Source organism: Paramisgurnus dabryanus, chromosome 17 (genome assembly GCF_030506205.2).
Source record: "Paramisgurnus dabryanus chromosome 17, PD_genome_1.1, whole genome shotgun sequence".
NCBI lineage: Eukaryota > Metazoa > Chordata > Actinopteri > Cypriniformes > Cobitidae > Paramisgurnus > Paramisgurnus dabryanus.
In genome coordinates this window covers 26,972,528-26,996,694 of record NC_133353.1, presented here as the reverse complement: position 1 = coordinate 26,996,694, position 24,167 = coordinate 26,972,528, and the positions used below count along the sequence as shown (strand labels likewise).

The 24,167-nt window shown below is 37.7% G+C and overlaps 1 protein-coding gene across 1 annotated transcript in view; it reads right to left on the bottom strand.

Annotated features, from left to right (window-relative positions):
- The window catches only part of mboat2a (membrane bound O-acyltransferase domain containing 2a), a 75,669-nt gene that overhangs the window by 29,112 nt on the left and 22,390 nt on the right, over nucleotides 1-24,167 (bottom strand). The window contains exons 2-3 of the mRNA XM_065288467.2: nucleotides 16,147-16,292; nucleotides 10,938-11,015 (exon numbers count right to left, since the gene is read on the bottom strand). Coding sequence (XP_065144539.2) covers nucleotides 10,938-11,015; nucleotides 16,147-16,292 — 224 coding nt within the window. The remainder of the gene's footprint in view (nucleotides 1-10,937; nucleotides 11,016-16,146; nucleotides 16,293-24,167) is intronic.

Here is a 24,167-nt window from a genome sequence, read left to right as displayed (position 1 = left end):
CGCTTTTGGAAGCAAACTCTTCAAAAATACCATGTACTGATATGAAAGTGCAATGTGGGACTTTAATGTTATAAAATAAAGCAATAAGCCCCAAGAAGCAGTGGGTTACCAGTGCATTTTATAACAGCTAAGGGGCATTGTTAGGCACGACGCGAAGCGGACCCCCTTAGCTGTTATAAAATGCACTGTAACTCCCCTACTTCGCGGGGGTTATTGCTTTTATAAAACGGTTACTTCATATGCATAATGTTAGCAGGACTTTATAAAATAAAACACAAATAAGCTGTAATTATATTAGTACAAATATTACCCTTCCGCAAAACAAAGTAGTTCCTCAGAATCAAGTGTGACTGAAACAGAGCGCAGTACCCAAGCAACACAGACGCAGCAAAGTCTGAACCGTGGGTTTACCGGGGTATTTTATCACGGCTTAGAATGCGTTTCAACCAACCAGAATGAAGAACCAGAACTGCCCGTTTTATAATATATAATAACTATATTATCAGATGATTCTGATGATAATCTGATGTTGTATGACAGATCAAATGATCAACTCACAGATTTTTTTCTAAAACTACCTCAGTGATTGTCACTATTGCACATTTTGGCACAAAATACTGAAAGAGTTTGACTGCTGCCATCATAAGCTTGATTTTGTATGAAATTTTGCGAGAGATTGTGCCATTTTCAAAGAGTTTAATTAAATCTTCATGTTATGCTGTATATTTTGGTTGCATTTGTAAGTAAAAATGTATCTGCTTAACTAGGCACTATATAAAAATATCGATAAATTAATCGATCCGTAATCGCATTGAAGAAGTGTTTGATGTATCTGCAAAAATCGCATCACTAGCGGATCAAACCGTAATGAACTGTCCGATTTACACCCCTACTGATAATATAGGTATGAATATATATGTATACTATATTGCATTTCTGTCAAGAGATCCTTCTAAAAGTTACACAATGCACCTTTAAATCTTGAAAAAACATGCTGGCCGGGATGCTAACAGGCAGAGAAGTGTTATGCAAAATCACAGGGTGAGAATGACACATGATTTCATTCAGCCTTATTTCTCCTAAGATTCACACAGATTGTTTCCCATGTGAGCTTTGCCAATAACAGTAATCAAGGGAACAAGGCAAACACAGCAACAAAGCAGAAACACAAACAAATATAGTGAGCAGACCGCAGTGATTGCATAAAGAGAAAAGAACATCTAAACCTGTGCCAAAAAACTGATACGTGCACACCAAACCTTATCAGTCACAGACAGGTTCTCAGTTAGATAAATGCTGTGACCTTATGAAGCTCCAGATTTTATAACTTAAAAGGGGAGTGTGCTATCTTTGGATCTTGGATTAGTCTGTGTAAAGTTATATTAAATATGTGTTCTGAGTTTGTCACATCACAGAAAAATGTGTTATTAACCACCCAGCCAAATTTGAATAATAATAAACGACAAGTAAATAAAACAACTTCTCAAAATCTGAGAGAAAAAAATCAGGATTCTCTGCTCTCAAATGCTGGGGGTGTGTCCGCTGTCGGTGCTGAAACCATGCCTACTTACATAATGAACTGTATTGTTTTTATTACCTTAGAATGATCTGTTTTTATCTACATACATCGCTGGTCATATAAAAAACAAAAACTATCGCTACAACTTGAATGGATTAGGGGTGGGGCCATGCTCAGAGGCTCCAGTGTGTCATCAAGCCACTGTTTTAGCCCCGCCTAAATAATCCTGAACAGAGAAACGTGGAAAAACTGTTTAACGGTGTAACTATGCAATTAAGTAGGGGTGTGACGAGATCTCGTGTGACGAGATCTCGCGAGATTAAATGTGTTTTAAGCGTTTCTCTCCGTCTAAAGTGAAAGTGAAAGTGAAGATAGTGTCCGCGAGACGAGTCCACTATCGCCCCCTGCAGGCATTTGTTATAATACATACATAATGCGTTTTATGCCACAAATGTAATGTGTTTGTTAATGTTGTTTAATTTAACTTGGTTTTAATACATTATTTGAACCAATTGTTATTGCATGTTTAAGCAATATTGCTCGAGTAGGAGTGTGATATAGCTCTATATCATCACGTGATGATATAGAGCTATATCACACGACTCCGAGAGCGATATTGCTTTTATACAACAGTTCGACGGCACACGTTTGAAAAACGAAAACTAAAAAACAACAACGGAGTTATTTTAAAAGCCTCTTTGTTTGAGAACTACTTCTTCCGCCACGGATTTGAGGGCGGCCAGAATGACAGGTAAAACTTTCGGCTGCTTTGAAGCTCATAACAACTCAATGGACGGAAAAGCCGTTTCTTTATATTACCGTTTCTTGGTCACAAAGTGTAGTTTTAAGATTAGTTTAGTCGAGAATGTATATGTATTATATTTAAATCTGCAGTCGATTAGTAAAGATAGCGCCTGTTTGAACGAGTGCTTACTGAGATTCGGTACGAATGAGAACCAAAGCATGAGCGGACGTGAGTGTTCACTCGTCCCGCTGACCACCGCCCTCTCTGGGCTACATCTCTGACAGAGATACCCTGGCTCTCATGTTGGCCTTGTTTGTTTATGATCGTCAAAATGAGATCAAATCAGCAGTATGTGGTGTCATGATCAAACGATCACTTGTTTTTTTATTCATATTTAGTGTCTTTTGTGTTGTTATTGTTTTGGCGCGAGGTAAAAGTTAATAAAAATATACTTGTATAACGTTACTATTGCTTTCTCATTTATTCTTAACGCGATACGAGCACTCGATTATTATTATTAAACTTTGTTCTTGTCAGTACTATACAAAATGGTTTTTTATAAGTGTCAGAGAGATGTTTTTGCATGCTGCTTATAAATATACCAGTGGCGATATCTCATAACATGTTTTAATAGTCACATCACGATAAAGTAAATGATCAATGTCCACATTTAAAAGCTGCGGTGCTTACCTGCAGTTCCACGGTGTTTTCGCGTTCTGATAAAAGATATAGCTCCAGAAAAAAACGAGTGTTTATATTCCTCTTTCCAAGTGTTAATCGTCCACACGATGTGACAAGACATTTCTCCCATTAACTTTAACGTAACATCCAAGAGCGCTGATCTTTGACAGAATAATTACTTCCGATTGGGGATTCACAGACTGATTTATGAGCTAGTAAACTAATGAGACACACGGAGAGTGATTCACAACAGCGCGTCTGTGTTTTTCCATTCAGAGATGAGCCTGCTTAGGACCTCCATTCACTAGGTGGCGGAATAATACGAAAGGTGATGCGGTTACAGTGCCGTTATCAGCACAATATCGCATAGCTCTTAGCCAATCAGATTCGAGAACCAGAAAGAACTGTTGTATAATCGTTATTATGTAATTTTAAATGCTACTGCTCACTTGGGTCTATTTTTATTACCCCAAAATAACAAATGGCTTCATTATCAGTTAGCAAAATAATTGTTAGGGCCAGTCCTTGATTAGTTAAAACATTTAAAAAAATAATGTGATTTCAGTTTCTTATTCATTTATTTTATCATTGAGGGTTTCTTAAAAAGTGTAAAAATATCGTCTCGTCTCGTTCTCGTGAACCCAATCTCGTGTTTCGTCTCGTCTCGTGGAGTAAGTGTCTAGTCACACTCCTACAATTAAGTACTACATAGTTTCATAGTACTATGGTCTTTGTAATGTGTTTTAGCAAAACATTTCTAATGTTTAGAAACAATTATCTGAAATGACTTTAAAAGTTATTACAAGGATATAAAAGGGAATTGTACTTTAAAGAGTGATAAGCAAAGCAAATGATACCAGAAAGATATCAGGCCTTCCTTCTGCTAATACATTTTACTGTGTGACTACTACTCAGGTATGTGGTAATGTTGCCAAATGTTTAGTACTATTCAATGTCCCAATTTTTCACAAAAAAACCCTTCCAAGTGCCCAAATTCCATCTAGATTCACAACTTACGATAGTGGGTTGATTGAGATGCACCCACATACACTAAATTCACCTGACAGACAAGAGCTCCAGCTACCCATGATACACGCAGCTCTCTTTTATGATATTTCCTGATTGGCCCTATTTTCCAATAACACCATCCAGAGATGATAATTTATCTAGGTGAGACGCAGAGATGAGTGGCTATCAGCACTGGGTGGATGGAGTCTCGCCTGTGCCATAAAACTGTCCCTCACATTCCTCAGTGAAAACATATTAAATCAATAAATAATGTCATAAAAGTGTTGTTTTTAATGAGACTTGGAACAATCACACAATTGTGTGATAGAAAAGTCCATATAGAGAATAAATAAAGCGCCGTTTTTATGACTACTTTTGAGTTATGAGTCATTTTAGGAGGTGTTATCTGAACTATTGTAAATATGAGTATCCTAGTCAGAAATTGGACATGAACGGTCTCTCAAGTCGTATTTATGACCGGAAAATTCTGAGATTACTGTGATACACGAGTCTGGGCAGGCCGTAAAATGTAAAATGTCGGAGGGAAGAACAATTGCTGTAGTGACTGATATCTTTATGTGTTTTTCTCCACAAAAGTTACGCAAATTTTAGACACAACATGAAAGCGGCATAACAATAATAATGGAGTTGAGAAATATGGATGGATGGGAGCACTGGATTAATCACTAAGAAATGTCATATGATGTTTGGTGTTAAACACGTCGTAAAGACTGTGAGATGCTTGGGAACCAGTGTTTGATTTAAACAAACATGAAAGAGATGTCAAAGCTGCAGCGGAGTCGAGTTTCTCACACAGAGATATCGTATGACTTTAGAAGACTTGACTATGGCATATTTTTGGGCACCATGTTGTTTTTTTGACAGTATACTTTATAATTCACTTTTTTGTATTCATTCTGAAACAACACAAGCAATCAAAGGATTTTTTTAGTTTTGGGTGATATACTGTAAGGCCAAAACAGAGAAAGAGAGAGAGAGAGAGAGAGAGAGAGAGAGAGAGAGAGAGAGAGAGAGAGAGAGAGAAGAGAGAGAGAGAGAGGGAGAGAGAGAGACTTTATTCACTAATGTGCGGCTCACATACAGTATAGCACAACAATCTAATTATGTCACATTTTTCCCCAGCACACCTATAAAACTCAGTTTTTATGAATTAGGGGTTTGCATTATCAGCTCTGCAGATCTTTATGATGTCTGATATAATGATACTCCAGGTGCTAAATACACTCAGCCTTTTCAATGAAGTTAATGAAAATGAGTCAAAGCAACTTAGCTCTACATTAAACATGTTATCGCAATTAAATTGAATTGTGTGCAATCAATTTGAATGTGTTAAGTAGGAAGTTGCTCAATTTGATTCATGTTTTATTGGCTGTAACTGAATATATGGAAATCAGGCTGACACAGAGACACTGGAAATAGACTGCAACACACATTTTTAATCGTTTCATCATACATCAAAATGTGTATTTTTTGTAGTGTTTACGTGTGGCAGATAAAAATAACCCTAGCTAGGTTTTTGGCAGTTGCGTTCACACCAGACGTGGAAGAGGCAGCAAGCGCGAGTGATTTACATGTTAAGTCAATGCAAAGACGCGAACACATTCTGCGGCGCGGTACACACAAATGAAGTGATTGAGGAGGTGAACAATCTTGTAAGTTGTAAAAAATGCTCTTTACTCAACTTGCGCAATATATATTGAGACTACAAGCTAGCTAAAGCCGTGAAATTGTTCACGCATCCAACTATGTACGAATAGCATGATTTCTTCACTTTATTCACGTCTGGTATGAACGCCTTCACCAGAAAGGCACAGGCAGTGAACAACGTCTCATAGTCAGCATGGAGGTGCATGTGTGCAGATGACTCAAGATCGAACCCTGCTTAGTCCTGATTTTGGTTGCACCTACAGGTAGTAGTCATTTCTGTAAACAACACATTGGATTTAACCCTTATGGGTTGTTGAGGTGAATTTGAACAACCCACAAGGGTTAAGTCTATATCATCACAGTAAATACTACTGTAAGTGTAAATACAGTGTAAACAGGCCTAAATAAACATAAGTTTATACAAAAAAACGGCAGATCAAGTTTATTTTAAGTTTAAGCGTTTTGAAAATGATCTGTTCTCAAAACTACTGCACACATACTGTAGTGTATGTGCATGACAATAAATAAATGTACTTAAAATAGAAAACTCTTTTCTTTGTGTTTTTCGCATAAAGCAATCCTTGATCTCATGACTTCACGTTTTTGTAGTTTACACAAAAAGACGATAGTGCTGTTTTTTCAAAAACTTGCACTTTGAAAAAATGTAAATTTTTAGGCCACCAAAACCGAAAACATTTTCTGTGTCATGAAACGACTCCACACACTTTACACAACCAAGCACAAATATAATTTTCCCACCGGTGTTTTCAGTTTCCCATCAACCTTTGCTTTGGCTCCCATCTCCACAGAGCACTCAAGCGTGGTTTCATTACATAGTGATCAGCTCCTGGAGTCTCTGAAGGTTTCTTCTATAATGCTGAAATCGCTCAATGCAGGAAAGCTCTGTGTCTATAATCTTACAGATCTCATGAACAACTTATCAGACGTTTTCTACTGTTTTTTACATTGGAGGTTGGTGCTTTTACTTTTTTAGGGACAAAAATTCTAATGACTACCAGCCTGAAGTCCAAACTACAGACAAAGAGAAATATGTAACACAATTATCGTTTCATTACCAATATGAGTTACAGATTGTGTAACATGACACACCCAATCTATCTCCCTATCTCGCACCCAATACACCGAGTTTACATAACACAACCTGTGTGACTAGCCAGTGGAGCAAAGTACTGTAGATAAATCAAACATTCAAGTATTAAAGTTTAAAGCATCTTTTCAAGGTCTAGCTTGTCTAGAGGAACCAAAGTTTAGATTTCTATAGACAATATTTGAGACTTGCCAACAGTTATTAGAAAAATCTTGTCGACTTGCACTTACAGTACAAAACAACTTCATGGGACAAAGCTTTCCCAGGGTTTACAAGTTTGTATTTTTGTTAAAGCACTTTTATGTGTGTCAAGTGTTCAGCCATGAAACTCTCCATAATAACTGGTCTCCAGGGCTCTCATTTATAAAGCGTGAGTATGCACAAAACGGGGCCGAAAACGTGCGTAGGCCAGTTTCCACGTAAAGGTTATGATTTATAAAAAAAAACTTGACAGGAGCAGGGGCTTGCAGGGTGGGATCTGAGGATGACTCATGTACGCAAACTTGTAGGTGATCTGTGATTTATAAAGGGAACGTTGCTTTGTTTTATAAGTCTTAATATTTTGTGGCATATGCAATTTTTGGCTTTTGTGCGTACGTAGACTTTTAATAAGGATTCTACGCACAGTTTAATAAATGAGACTCCAGGTAATTTCCTCAGCCAATTCTCTGTGCTCTATAAAATTCTCAATCCTAGCCCCCCGCCTCCCCAGCACCACCTGTTTAGATATGCAATTGAGGGTCTCAGAGCGATTAATCATTTTCAGAATAAACATTTTTGTTTACATCATATATGTTCGTTGTATTGTGTATAATAATTACTGTATGTATATATAGAAACACACACACACACACACACACACACACACACACACACACATGTATGTATATATATATATATATATATATATATATATATATATATATATATATGAAATGTTTTACATGTGTATATACATTTGTACATTTATATTATATTTAAATATTATATTATATTTAAATACTTAAAGTATACATGCATGCATGTTTATTTATATAAACACATAGTTATTATACACCGTACACAAACATATATGATGTAAACAAAAACTTTTATTCTGCAAACAATTACTCACAATTAATCGTTATGCAGCCCTAGCGCGTGATGTATAGCGGGCACAGATCAGGTTATGGGCCAAATATTAACAGGTCTGGGAGGGTGCGGATTTAATTTTGATATTATCACGGGTGACGGTCGGATCTGGTGCTGAACTTTGCGGGTACGGGTGGATCTTCAAAAATGGAACCGTGCAGGAATCTGTTCCGCACCCACAGTACTTAAAGGTGACATAGAATGATTGAACGGGGTATTTATCCTTGTCAGGGTTCCTACAGGTTTCTTCAAGTTACATTCAAGTCTTTTTAAGACCTTTTTAAGACCATTTATATAAAAAATGAATACCCATTTCACGTCCCTACCAGCAAAGAAAAACAAAATATCTTGAACTTGAGTTCAAGTGAAATGGGTAAAAGATGAATGCAAACACATGTTCAAAAAAGAGAAAGGTAATCGAAGCCCTCGCACCCCTACCTAGGCATATAGAGTAAAATTAAATTCGAAAATCAAAATACACAAAGATTAATTTGGAATATTCAATTTCATTTTTAATTTTAAACCAAAACTCTTATTGAACTATCTAGCATTCTTCTTGCTTTACTCCTTCTTCCTCTTCTTCCTGGCCACCACCTGCAATGTATCCAGGGCCTTGCATCTGGCTACATTCATCTATATTCATTTCACATTATATTTAATAAATCCAACCATAAATTAACAAAGCTGACAATGTTTGTCAAAGCACCACAAAAACACTTTACTGTTTTTGCACTGACATATAAAGCAATCCTTGTAGATGACCCCTTTTATCAAATCTATTGAATACAATTATATGTATAGTATATTAATGATAGAAAGTGCAGGTCTAGAGATTATAAATGTGACCGGTCTGTTATAATGGTTTATGTAATTATCTTTCCTTTTTTAGATAGAGCAGAAGCAGTAAAAGTGCCTCTCTTGCAGATTAAAAGAGCTTAATCCACTTATTATTTTAGATTCAAAAGTCTACTTCCTGTCCCAGTGACTGGTGACTTTATACAGTATTAGAGCTTTGCGTTTTTTTTTTATATCTAGAGTCAGCTTAAGCTTTGCTCGTGCAATGGGCTTAAATAACATTCACATTGCTTTTTTGCTACCATCTTTGTGATCTTTGAGCAAACTTTTTAAAAAGATGGTTCATTAATAATAATATTATTAAACAAAGGGAGAGAGGAAGAAAGTGCAGCGAGTGGTCTTGACTTTCAAGCCAGTTGTTATCGCCATAGGCACGCAGCTTAACAAACTGCACGTGAACATTAGCGCTGACTGACTCTGATCACGGCCGTTTTCCTATCGACTCGGGTTTTACACACAATGTTAATCGGACCGGTCCTCCGTGAAAACCTCTAATCAATGCATACAACTCTGCTCAAGTTCAGAAACATGTGCACTGAACTCGCTTCATGTCGCATGTACCCAATTCACAGAGAAACAGAGAGCACGTGAACGTACAGCAAACTCATCGGAAGAGACACGATGTGCTCGCAACCAAAACGCCATTAATAATAAAAAGCGTGAGGCGCCGAAAAGCGATGTGTTTGCATCCCTGATTTAATCAAATTATGTTTGACAAATGAAACTTTTAAGGAAAAATACAATATGGAGAATTTACATAAAGCAGAATTTTTAAGACCCAGACATCAAAATTCAAGACTTTTTAAAGTCTTTTTAAGGTATTATTTTCAAATCATTAAATTCAATGCTTTTAAGGCTTTTTAAGACCCTGCGGGAACCCTGCGTTGTTCTGTGATGTGACATGTAGACAAAAATTTTTTTGTTTGGGTCTGTAATGCCTTAGAAGCTTCCTAAAAACCTCTCTCAGATAGCTCTACTAGGGTGGGGGATTTTAAACAAGTGGTTTTGCATATATTTGGCTCCCCCTACTGGCTTAACCTGCAATCTCATTACTGATTGGCTGACTTTGCTGCCATTCAAAAAATGTAGCCAATTATTTTAAAGTGGAGGGGCAGTTAGATGCCTGTGATGTCATAAGCATCAGTTTTTCAGATTGGGCCGTTTTCTGGCTGACATTTCTAAAAAAGGAATTTCTATGAGACTGAGATGTTTAGCATGTTTAGCACTTTTTTTTATGTTCGTGAATGCTGGTAGACTACCATTATTTAACAAAGACAAGGTAAAATGGTTTTTCATTCTCTGTCCCCTTTAACAGAACACCCAACACATTCCAGGTTTAGCCCACATGGAATTATTGGACTCTTTATCTGATAATAATCAATGATGCAATAAAAGTCAACTTGTCATCACAACCTGGTCCTCCAGCAGCAGGTCACAAATCATGCTGGCACAGCTTTTGGCTAGATATTCTGATAAAATTGGCAAGATAACTGACCTAGAACAGATGACCTCAGATGACAAAAAACATCACTGTCGGTGTGACTGTTCCATCCTCATGGACTAATGCACCGTTCCATTCAAAGTCAAATGTTACAGAAAAAAAAACACATAAAGAAACAAAACTGAAATGTCATTCCTTTTGCCAGTGCACAATGAACAACAAAATCATCCCAACAACATTTACAGCCAAACTGTCTCATTCGAACAACCAGAAGCATTTTAAGCTACTAACCACATTGTCACTTTTAAGCTACTAACCACAATGTGGCAGTGAGAGACACTGTGTTTTTAACACAACCAATGGCTCTATATGTGCTGGTTTGAGTAGTAATCTGTATCAAGCAGTACTGTGCTGCCCCGAGCATCACAACACACCACATGATCCAGTACATCCATTCATCTGACATCAGATCAGAGCCAGCAGTCACTTAGTATGCAAGTTAGGCAAGAAACGATGACAGCAGACGCTTACTGCTTCCCTTGGGCTTATTTACTGATAAGAGTGAAAGCAGCATGGATTAATCTTCAACGAACCAATCGAGAGGCTGAATGCCATATTGATCCATAATTTATACAGTGAAATCCATAAAATACACCTGTTGACTGTGCCACAGTAGGACATAACACTGTGTTATAGCCCATTTGCCATTTTGATTTGTGATCTGTTTGCTTTTGTTATTGAAAGCACAGCCGATTTGATGCCGCAATAGCCTGGCACTCACCTGTGCATGTGTTCCACTCCTGTGAAAATCATAACGCCATACGCAAGACCGCTCTGGACCAGAAAGTGTAACGCATACCTGGAATAGAGAAGATGTTAATATTAAAAGCAAGAACTTATCTTTCTGCTGCATAAACTTGAAATATATTACAAGACTGTCAGTTATATATTTATATAAATATATATTTCTTATGAAGAGAATCAATCTGTCTGCGCAAGACACAGGACTTTATTTACAATCAGCATTTACAACAGGATATATCAGTCCAGTTCCTTTTTGTTACATGAAATAAACATGAGATAATGTGCAAAGGATTATGGGAAACCACGTAATGCAGAGAAATCAGAGAAACAGTGGCGTAGTAAATCCTTCTATATAATTTATTAGCCTGCGTTGGCCATGCCATTATTGTGGAAGTCCTCTCATTGCATAAAAGCTTATTAAGTGACGTAGGCATTCTGACCTCTGTACAGAGACCTACTGTATAGAAGATTGCTCAATATGATCAGTTTTTTATCAGGTGTCATCTTAAGCAAGACTTCCTAAGAGGAAATACATTCATTCTTAACACAGACTTGTGATCACACAATGTCACAACGTTTTAAAAAAAACATCTTGTGATGACTTGTGATTATGGGAATTATTTGGTTTGTTGTTAAAGGGACACTTTTTTTGAAAATATGCTCATTTTCCAGCTCCCCTCGTGTTTAACATTTGAATCTTACCATTTTGGAATCCATTCAGCTGATCTCCGCGTCTGATGCTACCACTTTTAGCATAGCTTAACACAATCCATTGAATCTGATTAGACCATTTAGCATCAGGATCAAAAATAACCAAAGAGTTTCTTTATCCTATTTAAAACTTGACAGGGACTGATTTCAGGCATTGCGTAATATCATTGCGCCTCCTGCAGCCATGTTAAGGCAGCAAAGTCCTTGATTATTACGCCAGAATGAGATTATAGTTCCTAGCCATGTCGGCCTAGAAAAATCCCAACTTTTAATTTTCCTTTGGACTTAGTACACAAAGTAAGTACAGAAGAGTCACGTTTTAAATAGGAAAAATATTAGTGATGCACCCAGGGTTTCCTGCAGCATATTTCAGTTAAGGCGCCCCGCCTAAGCTTGGATACCCTACCGCCTTAACTAGCTCATCCAAAAAAAAAAAAAAATCGCTACACAAAAGGCCGTCAAGTGCATCTCGGAGAATAGCGCGAACGCGCATCACACCTCATGCGAGGACGCGCACCACACGGCCGAAATGAGATAAGACGTGGTCCGACCGTCATGTCTGGAGGATAACTAGCCAGTTGATAAAACAGTTGATAAAACAGCGCAGACACACTTCACACCGCGAGCGTGCACACGCATCACACGGCCGAAATGAGATAAGACGTGGTCTGACCGTCTTGTCTGGAGGATAGCCAGTTGATAAAACACGTGTCCGTGACAACTGTAAGTGGACATATGTTTTGGGTTTATTTAAGCCTGTTATTGTATAAGTCTATAGTTCTTCTAATTGTAAAGTAAGTTAGCTGGTGATTTTGTTGTTTGAGCAACCTGCTAAGGTTTCACGTGCCTGTTGATTGGATATAATTGTTGAGCGCTCTTGCTCACTTTATTCATGTGCATTATTTACATGCTACAGTTACACTCCTTTAAGATAATGTAATTAATAGTGGGAAATAATCAGTTTTTACAATTTTTGCGCTATCTATCATCGTTCGCCAGATGTTCTACAACATCTGGTTTAGTTTGTGTTTATTAACCCTTTAGTTTCACTTCATCACGCAGCTATTCCTATTAGAGGTATGTGTTCATTTTTTGTCATAGTTTCTTCAAAATTAAGTTTTATTTGAGTGTTTTAAAAATAATTATTTTATTTATTTATTTTATTAAAATATTTTAATTTTCATCATGACGCATACGCCCCGCCCCTTTGATTGCCACGCCCCTGGCCCCGCCCATCCGTCCATCCCTACCACCTAAACTAACAATTTTCTGCGGGAAACCCTGTGCACCGATGTGAAAATTTTGGCCGATACCGATAACCAATATGACTCTTGTCTGTTATGGCCAATACCGATATTTGCCGATGCCGATATCTCTGTATAGAAAACACATTTTTATGATAATCAAATAAAGAGCTATTTTCCAAAACACTTTTTTTACTTTTGTAATTTATTTCCAGAAATTACTGATTTGGCACCTTTACCCATGTGCAAAATGTCATCAATTAGCTGATTTCCCATATTCTTTGTAAGCTTCGGGATGCTTATTTTTTAAGTGGGTGATCAAATTGGTTGTGTTGAACAATTTGGCCCGAACTCCTCCCCTGCATCACCCGGCCCTCACTCTTATTGCATACATACAGCATAGCGAGGATCTTCTTCAGACACTTTGAAGAACGACCAGGCAGACGACAGAACCTGCTTCAGCACACACGTGAAACTTATGCGCTCGTGCAAAAACAAACATCCTCGCCCCCACACTCACATCTCCTACATACACGTCAAATACACAGGAATGATTATCGGCATGTTCACATCGGCCCTATTTTGACATCGAAACGATGTCGATGTGTAAAAAAAAACAGCCATATCGCCGAGTGATATACCGTGCACCGGAAAAAAATATCGCAAATCTCTGGTTATTTTTTGCGCAAAGCTAATGGTCTAATCAGATTCAATGGATTGTGTTAAGCTATGCTAAAAGTGGTAGCACCAGACCCAGAGATCAGCTGAATGGATTCCAAAATGGTAAAAATCAAAATCTTTAACTCTAAGGGGGCTGGAAAATTAGCATATTTCCAAAAAAAGTGAATTGTCCCTTTAAAACCTCATTCACACAGACCTCTGGTCCCAGAAAATACCCGTAAAATTGCCAGACAAGCGTCTGTGTGAACAAAAACTCGTTCCGTTAATCTTCTGGGATCGTTGTCGGAAAGAGGACCTAGTAAGATACGCGGGTAACCCTCTGTGTGAACAAGAAGCCGCAAGAATGCCCTAAAGGGCGTGTCGAAGTGAGGACGCGCGCGTCATCATCACAACACAAGTTATGGTTCAGCTCCTTACAACGAGAGATAACATGCATATAAACATTCACCACGAGAAATGTTGCAAACTAGATTGAAGCAGTTATCAGGAAATGATAAATGAGACGCATAAACAATGACGCACGTGCCGTAGTGAGGACGCGCGTGTCATGGCAACATGAAGTTGGTTCAACTCTTTAAAATGAGGGATTTACAACATTCACTAAAAGAAATGTCAGCAAACTGGACTGAAGCAGATATCAGGTAAGTTAGCTCGTCACTTACTGCGTTGAAACGGAGATCATTCAGCAGCATAAAAGAATATCGCGTCACGTGCTCATTTGAGCTATAATAAACGAAAATACCCGCATGTCAAATATCCACTCTGAAGCTGAGATCATTCACCAGCATAGAACTGTGCGTTCACGTGCTCCTTTGTAGTATTATTATAAACAAAAATGCACGCGAGTTGTTTCTGGAGAGAGAAATGATATATAATATGCAAACTTCAGACGTTGCGTAGAAGAGAGGGCGGGACTTTCAACAGGTCACGTGTCTTTCTGGGACCATCAGATGCCGTGTAATCTTGGCAGTGTGAACAAACAAAAACTCTAACCATTCCGGAAAAATCCAGGATGCATTTTACGTGTATTTCCCGGAATGTCTGTGTGAAAAGGGCTTAAGTGACACACACAGCCAACATGGAACATGGAAATACAAACTAGGTAGATCCAGGTTAGAGAGTTGGGTTTGTAACCCCACCATTAGCTGGTTCGATTCTCACAGCAGATAGGTTACGACTGAAGTACCCTTAAGCAAGGCATCTTTCCCCCCAATTGCTCCATTGGCTGCAGGGAATTGCCCACTTGTCCTTGTGGGTGTTTGCTCACTACTCACTAGATGGGTTAAATGCAGAAGTTCTTTTCCCAGTATGGGTTACCATGCCACGTCACTTTCATTTCCGTAGATCAAATGGTCAACTAGTCATTCAACAACAACTAACTTTTTAAGTGAGATGATATCTACTTTAGTTTACTTTAATATAGTTAAACAGACATTTAATTTCAGTCAGCATTCTGTAAAAAGGTTTCCAGTTTGAACTTTCTTTTCTGGTTTAGTTTGTTTTATTATAAAACTCTATCAAAGGGGACAGAGAATGAAAAACCATTTTTACCTTGTCTTTGTTAAATAATGGTAGTCTACCCACATTCACAAACATACAAAAAGTGCTAAACATCTCAATCCCATAGAAATTCTCTTTTAGAAATGTCAGCCAGAAAACGGCCCAATCTGAAAAACTGATGCTTATGACATCACAGGCTGCCCCTCCAGTTTAAAATAATTGGCTACATTTTTTGAGTGGCAGCAAAGTCAGCCAATCATTAATGAGATTGCAAGTTAACCCAGTAGGGGGAGCCAAATAGGTGCAAAACCACTTGTTTAAAATCCCCCACCCTAATAGAGCTATCTGAGAGGGTTTTTTAGGAAGCTTCTAAGGCATTACAGACCCAAACAAAAATGTTTTTGTCTACATGTCACATCACAGAACAATGATAAATACTCCGTTCAATCATTCTATGTCACCTTTAAGGGATAGTTCACCCAAAAATGAAAATTATGTCATCATTTTCTCACTCTCATGGTTTTACAAACCTGTATAAATTATTTTCTTCTGATGAATACGAAGGAATATATTTTGAGAAATGTTTGTAAACAAACCGATCATGAGCCCCATTTACTTCCATAGTAGGAAAAAAATATTCTGTGGAAGTGAATGGGGCTCATGAATGGTTTGTTTACAAACAAAAAATTAATACAGGTAACAACATAAGAGTGAGGAAATGATGACAGAATTTTCATTTTCGGGTAAACTATTCCTATTGGTGCAAGAAACCCTTTCTTACAATGAACATGGATCTCAGATAGCAAACAAAACACTCCAAAAAATGTGCAATATTCAAAAGAAACGTGGTAACGCATACCGATCAATAAAGATGTTTGCACACTTGTTTATCAGGTTTAACAAACAGACAGCACATGTAGTGTCGAGTGCAGGCTCTGGGCTTCTGCCAGCACCCCACAGGCTCATTACAAATGAATGGAGGGCTAACCAGCAAATCAATGACCCTGCAATGAATTAAAAAGCAAGGGATAAAAGCAGATAGACACTCACCAGCCAAAGCAGAAGAGAGCCAAATATAAGCCCAGCAATGTGGCGACTACATGTCGGATGAAGGGACTCGTCTTGCTGGGGTGCAGATAGAGTCTGAACCAGAAGGCTGTTACTAAGGCAAAGAGCTGGCACACCACAAAGTTCACCTGATGAGAAAAAAAGAAATGTGCATGATTAGGAAAATAGCTAAAAAGAATATGTGAATTTAACTCACAATAATCACTATATTTTTCATTTTAAAATTATTAAACATAATACACTTTCATGTCGCGACGGAAATGCTAAAACATCCGACTGATCCACACAGAGTGAAAGCACAATGCACTTCCAGAAAATGTATTTGCAACTAACTGCAATTATATGTTTCAAACGCAGATGTCTGCTGCGTACAAAACCCAACCCAAGGCAGCTGACTTGTTGCCTCTCTGCCTCATGAGGCAATGACCTCAGCGGCATGAAAGCAGCTCCGGGAAACGCATTCGGACAGCCTTCAAAGGCAGTGTAATGGAATTCAGTTTGAAATATAAACAGAGAGCGCCTTTGTATTAACTAATCCCATATTTGAAAACTGCAATGCTACTTTCTCTCTAGAAATGCAATTAAAAGCTGTAACTTTATTTACACTAAATTTGTGATCTGGACATTTCTTGGCCGGCATTTTTTTTTTTAACTCGACCAGGCTTGACCAATCACATTCCCTGTGCGCACACACGCATAGAATTGTTGGACAACACGATGGAGGTATCTGGAGTCAGGAAGTAAAGCAAACATGAGATTCGGACATGCCTTGATGCATTCCTGCCTTGGAATACTGGATCCGAAGGCAGCATTTTAGAGATTTTGGAAGCAGCCATTGATACAGAGGTAAATGTTACAGGTTGCATATTTAATATCAAGAAACATCTATCAGGGTTCCAAATACTGTAGCAAACTCGAGGGCTGTAACGATTAATCGTGTGTCCCATAAAAAAAAAAAAGATTCTGAAATCGATTCTGAATCGCAAGGCTGCGATTCTGTGTTTCATGCACAGCTTGCACGTGTACTACCGCGTTTGGTCAGTAGAAAGTCCTTATCGATCTAAAATCATTTATAACGTGCATTTAAAAAAGCAACACTTGTCATACACAATCATTCAAAATATTCTTTATTATCATGAAAAAAACCTGAAACAATCTGAAGAACAGCAATATAAATATCCCTTTAGACATTTCCTGGAATAGCGTTTGTAATGCTACTTCTTCTGTGGCACAAATGGCATTTCTACACGTTAGCGCCCTCTGGCTTTTGGATGTGGCGGCATTTCACCGTAATTCATTCAAATTCATTCATTGAGAAAACGCGCATTTGCACGATCGTTACAGCCCTAGCAAATTCCCTGACTTTTCCTTGACTTTCACTGACTAAAAAGCTGAATTTCCATGACCTAAGTCCGGGAAGACGTGAGCCTGGATAATGTAGTGTTCAATGTGAGTTTATAAAAATGTAGCTTAAATGTGTGAAATGAATAAACAATGGCAATAAACAGCTGTTTAAATGGTAGTCGACATCGAAAGTAAAGCAGACTAGATTTTGATAAATAGAAACAAAAATTTTAAGCAACAAACAAAAATTCCTGATATTCCATTGGACTTGGACAATAAACTGACTTTCAATGTCTGGAAAAGACCTTTTAAAATACAATGATATTCCAGAAATTCCATGACCTGTGGGAACCCTGATATACAAGTAAGCTATTTATTTTGATTAAAAGCAACACCAAAGAGTTTTTTTTACCTTAAAATAACGTTTCCAAAAAAGTTTCAGTCGTTCATCCACTCGAAACAGGGTGAACAGCACTTTCACATTCGCTTTGCTCTATTGGCCAAGACCGCACTAAAGAAGTTTGCAACTGTCGGGTCCCGGTCCTGTAGTTTGAGTGAAAACTACAAAAACTTACTTTACGTCAGACCTACAATCCAATCATAGCCAGCTTTGCTGCAGTAGGCTAAATTATTTACGACAGTGGTAATGGACAATTCCGCTTCCAACCTGTAGGGGGAGCAAAGAGCAAAAACTCTTTAACTATCAAAACCTTTCGGCCAAACATACAGACACCGATTCAACTAATAGCAAGAAGGAAGTGCAGTTATTCCACTGAGAATAAAGTTGAAATCCAAAATAGCATTATTTTACATTTAAACTGCTTTTGACCATAGACTGTAAAAAAAGATGGACAACGCTACGTCGCCTCCCTCCATTGTAATGAATTGAAGCCAAAAATGTCCGACCATGGTCGCCGCCATGTTACGTAAAAACGTCAGTTTGGAGCCAAGGCATGCGCAGAAGGAATCGTCCGTGGAGCCAAAGGCGGAGCCGCGGTATCAAACTTCCGCCCAAACGCTCGCGCGACCAATTCAACCACGCCAATCTTAACGTCACGCCCCGTATCTATAGCATCAAATTACTAGCTAAAATGAAATTTATCACAAAAATGAACACTTGAACATATATCAGCGTCATAACAACTACTTAAAAGAACCAAAACCATCTTTCAGAAACTTTCATTGGAAGTGTAAATATATTTTTTATTTAGAGCAGAGTCCCATTCGTTTGAATGGAGAGGGCGGGGTTATGACTTGTACTGCAGCCAGCCACCAGGGGCGATCAAAGAGCCAGAGGCTTCACTTTTCAAGACGTATTAGGCACACCCGGTTTTGACCCATGAATTAAAAAAATGACACTCATGAGTTTACTAAGTGTGTTAGCTCTATCAACCAATTTAGCTCTGCCTTGAACCATTACGTACCCATTTGATAGATAGTAACTAACCTCCCTTAGATTGTTTGTGTAACAGCCTTGTTTAAACAGCATATAGTGCCACAAATCTTTACTGATATATGTCTTCGTCCAGTAAGAGGAAACCACACAGTCATAAAATTACCCAACTTACAATGCTGTACTGATAGTGCACACATGTGAGTAACTTTACTCAAGTGTACCAGCATCTGTATACAAATTTAAGTCTGGACTCACTTCCTGTAGGTTGGCTACAGTAGGCTGCTGTGTTATATTCGCTCTTCCTTAATTTCCAGAACAATTGCGTTAGAAATGAATGTTTCAACTTGCTCCTGTAAAAATCTTTGTACTCATACTGTCTCGAGTGCTACTGTCAATACAGCAGGGCTTTTGTGTGATTATACTCTGCAGAATGATGGGTAAAACTAAAAACACATGATAAATGAGACAATCAAGACAATTAAAGAGTATTTTAATCCATACTTCCTAATCAATAGCCTGTATTAACCACAAATTAGTCACTAATATTGATTAATAACAACGGTAAAAAGAGAGATACGCCACCTTTCCATTAGCTAATGGACACCTAATACTGTATGATTGCCATGATCATCAAGCAAGCTGGTAACAGGCAATGTTCATAAAGGAATACTAGCATATGGTGTATAGTGATTATGCAAACAGTATGCCATAAATGATGCAGTATGTATTATGCAACAATAAACGTAACAAATAAGAAAACATAATAAACTGTTGACATTATGTTCCATGTCAAACACTAAAATGGGATGACAAGTCGAGCACATTGCTCCGAGGCAAACAGTCCTACTTGCTTTGTCCACTGGTTGTGTACTGCACATTTTTGCAAATGCACTTATTTTGCATACTATACACAGTGTACATACTGTAAACCAGCACAAGTAGTATGTCATCTTGTACAAGGCCCTCTGGAAATCACTGAGACACATCTGACTCTCAATAGCATGTGTACAAGTATGATGTCATCTTTGTGTGCCTACTATCATGCAAATGAGCGCCGGCTTAACAAAGCAACCATCTATCACGATTTTCCCCTTTTCACCCACTCGTGCTTTATTTATGCGTCACAATCCATGCACTTCACTCTAGTTTAGTTCATGCATTACAGCGATAAAGTGCTTCCACTATTGGAAGTGCAGGTCGTCCTCTCTCACCCCTCTCTGAAGTGTGCCATGACAATAGCTTTTCATGCAGCACAATGCATTAACCTGAAGACTCTCGATTTGTTTTCACAGATCTATTTTCATCATTCCCTTGAGATGTCTCGTGATCTCCTTGACCCTTTCAGGTGCTTGTGCTATGAATCTCCCAGTCTTGGTCTTTTTATCGGCTTTAAAGGTGCCGTAGAATGTAAAACTGTATTTACCTAGATATATATAAATAATAAGAGTTATGTACATGGAAATGACATCATAAGCCTCAAACACGACTGTTTCCTTCTACTTATGTAAACCTTGTGCATGCAAAAGAATGCTGGAAAACAGGCCAATCTCAACATAACAACGACTGTGACATTACAGTCGAGATGAACGCCCCCAAATTAAAGGGACACTCCACTTTCTTTGAAAATATGCCTATTTCACAACTTAGAATCTTTTAATAGCAGGGGACTATTTTCGGCTGCTGCATAATATCATTGCGCCTCCTGCAGCCATGTTACGGCAGCAAAGTCCTTGATTATTACGCCAGAATGAAAGTAGAGTTCCTAGCCATATCTGCTTAGAAAATCGCAACATTTAAAAAAAATTCGTAGGTCTTAGTACACAATGTTACTACAGAAGAGTCATGTTTTCAATAAAAAATATTGAAACTCTTTGGTTATTTTTGAGTGCGATGCTAATGGTCTAATCAGATTCAATGGACTGTGCTAAGCTATGCTAAAAGTGCTAGCCCCTGACCCAGAGATCAGCTGAATGGATTCTAAAACTGTAAGAATCAAATGTTTAACTCTAAGGGAGCTGGAAAATGAGCATATATTCAAAAAAGTGGAGTGTCCTTTTAAGTAAAATGTTGTTACACTGCTAAAAACAAAGTTGTGACTGCTGAGTTAGCGCTATATGCTAGTTAATGCTATATGCTACTGTTCAGTTACAGTTCCGTTTTGCAGGTCCATACTGAAAAAAAAAACACAAACTTACCACTCAAAAACGTCAATTAACAATCTCCAAACAATTGATTATTCCACGCGTGTAACCACAGTAGCAGCGCAAACGTTAAAGAAGAAGAAGCATAGCAAATTAACCCACAAACAAAGAAGAAACAGCAACTTGTTGTGTATAATTTGAGAAGACCAGCAATGATGGAAGTAAATAAACACCGACTTTTGATGCAGTTTGAGTTAAATCTCTCCTCAACTTGGCTCATCCTTGTTTTCACCGTCACAAACGGAAATACCTTTGATGCAGTTTTTTTACCTGACGGGAGGGGTTCTGGTGGACCAATCACAGCGCTTGCAGTCCGCGTAGATCTGACGCGCTGTTAAAATTTACAGCGTAGAACCTACGCACGACTATAAATCGGGCTTAAGGTCTCAGAAGGCCTTTATTAACCCACTGGAGCCGTGTGCTTTACTTCTGTAAAGGATAGATGCACTTTTGGGGCAGCCCTGTTTACTGTTATAAAGCTTGAAAGAGCCAGAATATCTTCTAATATAACTTTGATTGTGTTTGTCTAAAAGATGATGAACATATGTATATCGGATGGCTTGAGGGTGAGTAAATCATGGGTTAATTTTCATTTTACGGTGGAGTATTCCTTTAAGTGTGCTTAGCCAATTTAGAAATAATGTTTAGAAAGATTTGGCCTAAATAATCCACCGTATTTGGGTGATTCTCACGAAACCATTGAAACACCACGGCACTAATGATTTTAGCTATAAAATGTGTAATATAGTAATATTAAAAAGCATCAGAATTAACACAATACTGTGTTCTACCTTGCACAATGTGTGATTTCAACATAAGAATTATAATTTGTCAATGTTATCTCATTTTCTGCTGAAATTCTCATTACTGCAATGTGTCCGGCTGTGTTTGAACATGCGTTGTGTTGTAATTTAATCAAATTAACACAAAAATATTTAGAAAATAAATAAATGGATGTTTTGCTAGACTACTTTAGATGACAGAAAAATATTTACTGAATATTCATGTATAATAATAATGAAGAAAAATTAGGAAAATGATGTGTCCATGCCTGATGTTCTCATCCTCCGCAACACTTTTTGAGAACAGTTTAAGCACACATACAGAATTTTAATAAAGTTTGATTTTGAGTGACCAAGCACATGGACCAGTTACTTCAAGATGGCTACCAGGTAAGATCATTTTTTTACAGTTAATTTGAAATATTGTCTTGTCAGAATGCTTACACAACATTTTGATTATCATTACCGCAACAGATGCTTATTAAATGTTAATTTAATTAATAGAAGCATAATACTTTGATTTTAAATGCAGAATCTCCAAATTATGTTCTTTCAGGTTTGTCATGTCATTTTGAAAATATGTCAGTGTTGATGTTTTCTGACTGTTGCTGTAATGAGATTTTTTTAGGACTAATTTTTTAAATTATGTTACAAAAAGTGTTAAATGATAAGTAAAAGTGTTTAAATTAATGTTCCCATTTACTCCAGACTTTGTTTTTCAATGTCTGGTGGGAAAAAAGTAAATTTAAGTTTTCGTGAGAATCACCCATTTACAGGTTTTGCATCTGATTTTTATTACCTGCGCAATAAAGGGATCACACAGAGAAATCTGAGCATGTGCTTCCATACAACAATAGTTGTACACTTGAATACACTGTGTCATTATTTGTCCCGGGCTTTTACTTTCAAAGCTAGGTATAAATTGAGTTATGCTATTAACAAAACCAGTAGGAATCATTTGCAGAGGTACAAGTAAACATGCAGTGTAATAAAACAGATACATTCATATAGTCTTACAGATAAAACAGCCCTTTGAGAACAACTGGAATGCTGGGATGAAATTGAGTTTGACACCCCTGCTGTAAAGCCCTTAAAGTGCACCACAGAATTACAGACAATTCATCTGGGACATTAAACCTCAAATAAACACAATCTACCATTGCTGTACGATTGACACAATTTGAAAACAAAGCAGGCTTCAGCTAGTTTTACAACTGTTAGTTAGATAAACAGGTACCAGTGGAATGAACAAATAAAATCTAATCTGGTGAGAAAAACAGGCTGAAGCTGAAATGCAAGGAAATCACTTCAAATTCTACTGTTGGTGCTTTTCAAAATGCGCTGGAATGTGGTTCTTAATGCTATGCAAGGATTGCATTAAATAAACATTATAGCGCCATTGGCATAACGCTTCATTTTCTAGGCCAAAATCTGGCTGAGCACGTTCAAATTCACGTGAACTGAAAATTACGACCAACTTTAGCATCACGTAAATACATTTATGTCTATGCATTTGGCAGACGCTTTTATCGAGGCAATTTACAGTGCATTACAGGTTTACATATTACCAGTATGGGTGCTCGCTAAGATTCAAACCAATTACCTTTTGCCATGCTAACAAAATGTTCTACCAACTGAGCTACAGGCACATTTTTTTTCAGATTTTCATCTTAACAAAGACAATATGTCACCCGAGCTGGCAAAATGAGACTGCACAGTGTAATTTTGAGCTACAGCCAAAAGAAAGCTTAAATGTTGATTTAGGTCGAAATTTAAAGCAACACCAAAGAGTCTTTTTTTTACCTTAAAATAACGTTTCCAAAAAAGTTTCAGTGGTTCATCCACTCAAAACAGGGTGAATGGCACTTTCACATTCGCTTTCCAGCCCTCTATCGGCCAAAACCGCACTAAAGAAGTTTCCAACCGTCGGGTCGTGGTCCTGTAGTTCGAGTGAAAACTACAAAAACTTGCTTTACGGCAGACCTACAATCCAATCAGAGCCAGCTATGCTGCAGTATTTACGACAGTGGTAATGAACAATTACGCTTCTAACCTGTAGGGGGAGAAAAGAGCAATAACTCTTTAGTGTTGCTTTAAGTTTTTCATAAAAATAAGTACATTAAGCCCTCATCTAGAGATTTCAATGTTCTAAATAGTCATTAAACATCTGAAATGAACTTTATTTACATTTCCTGAGAGGTGTACATACTAAATGCTTTATCCAATACAAAGATGCATGTCCATCCACATGCGTGTGAGATTTTGGTTTCGGTTTTAAAA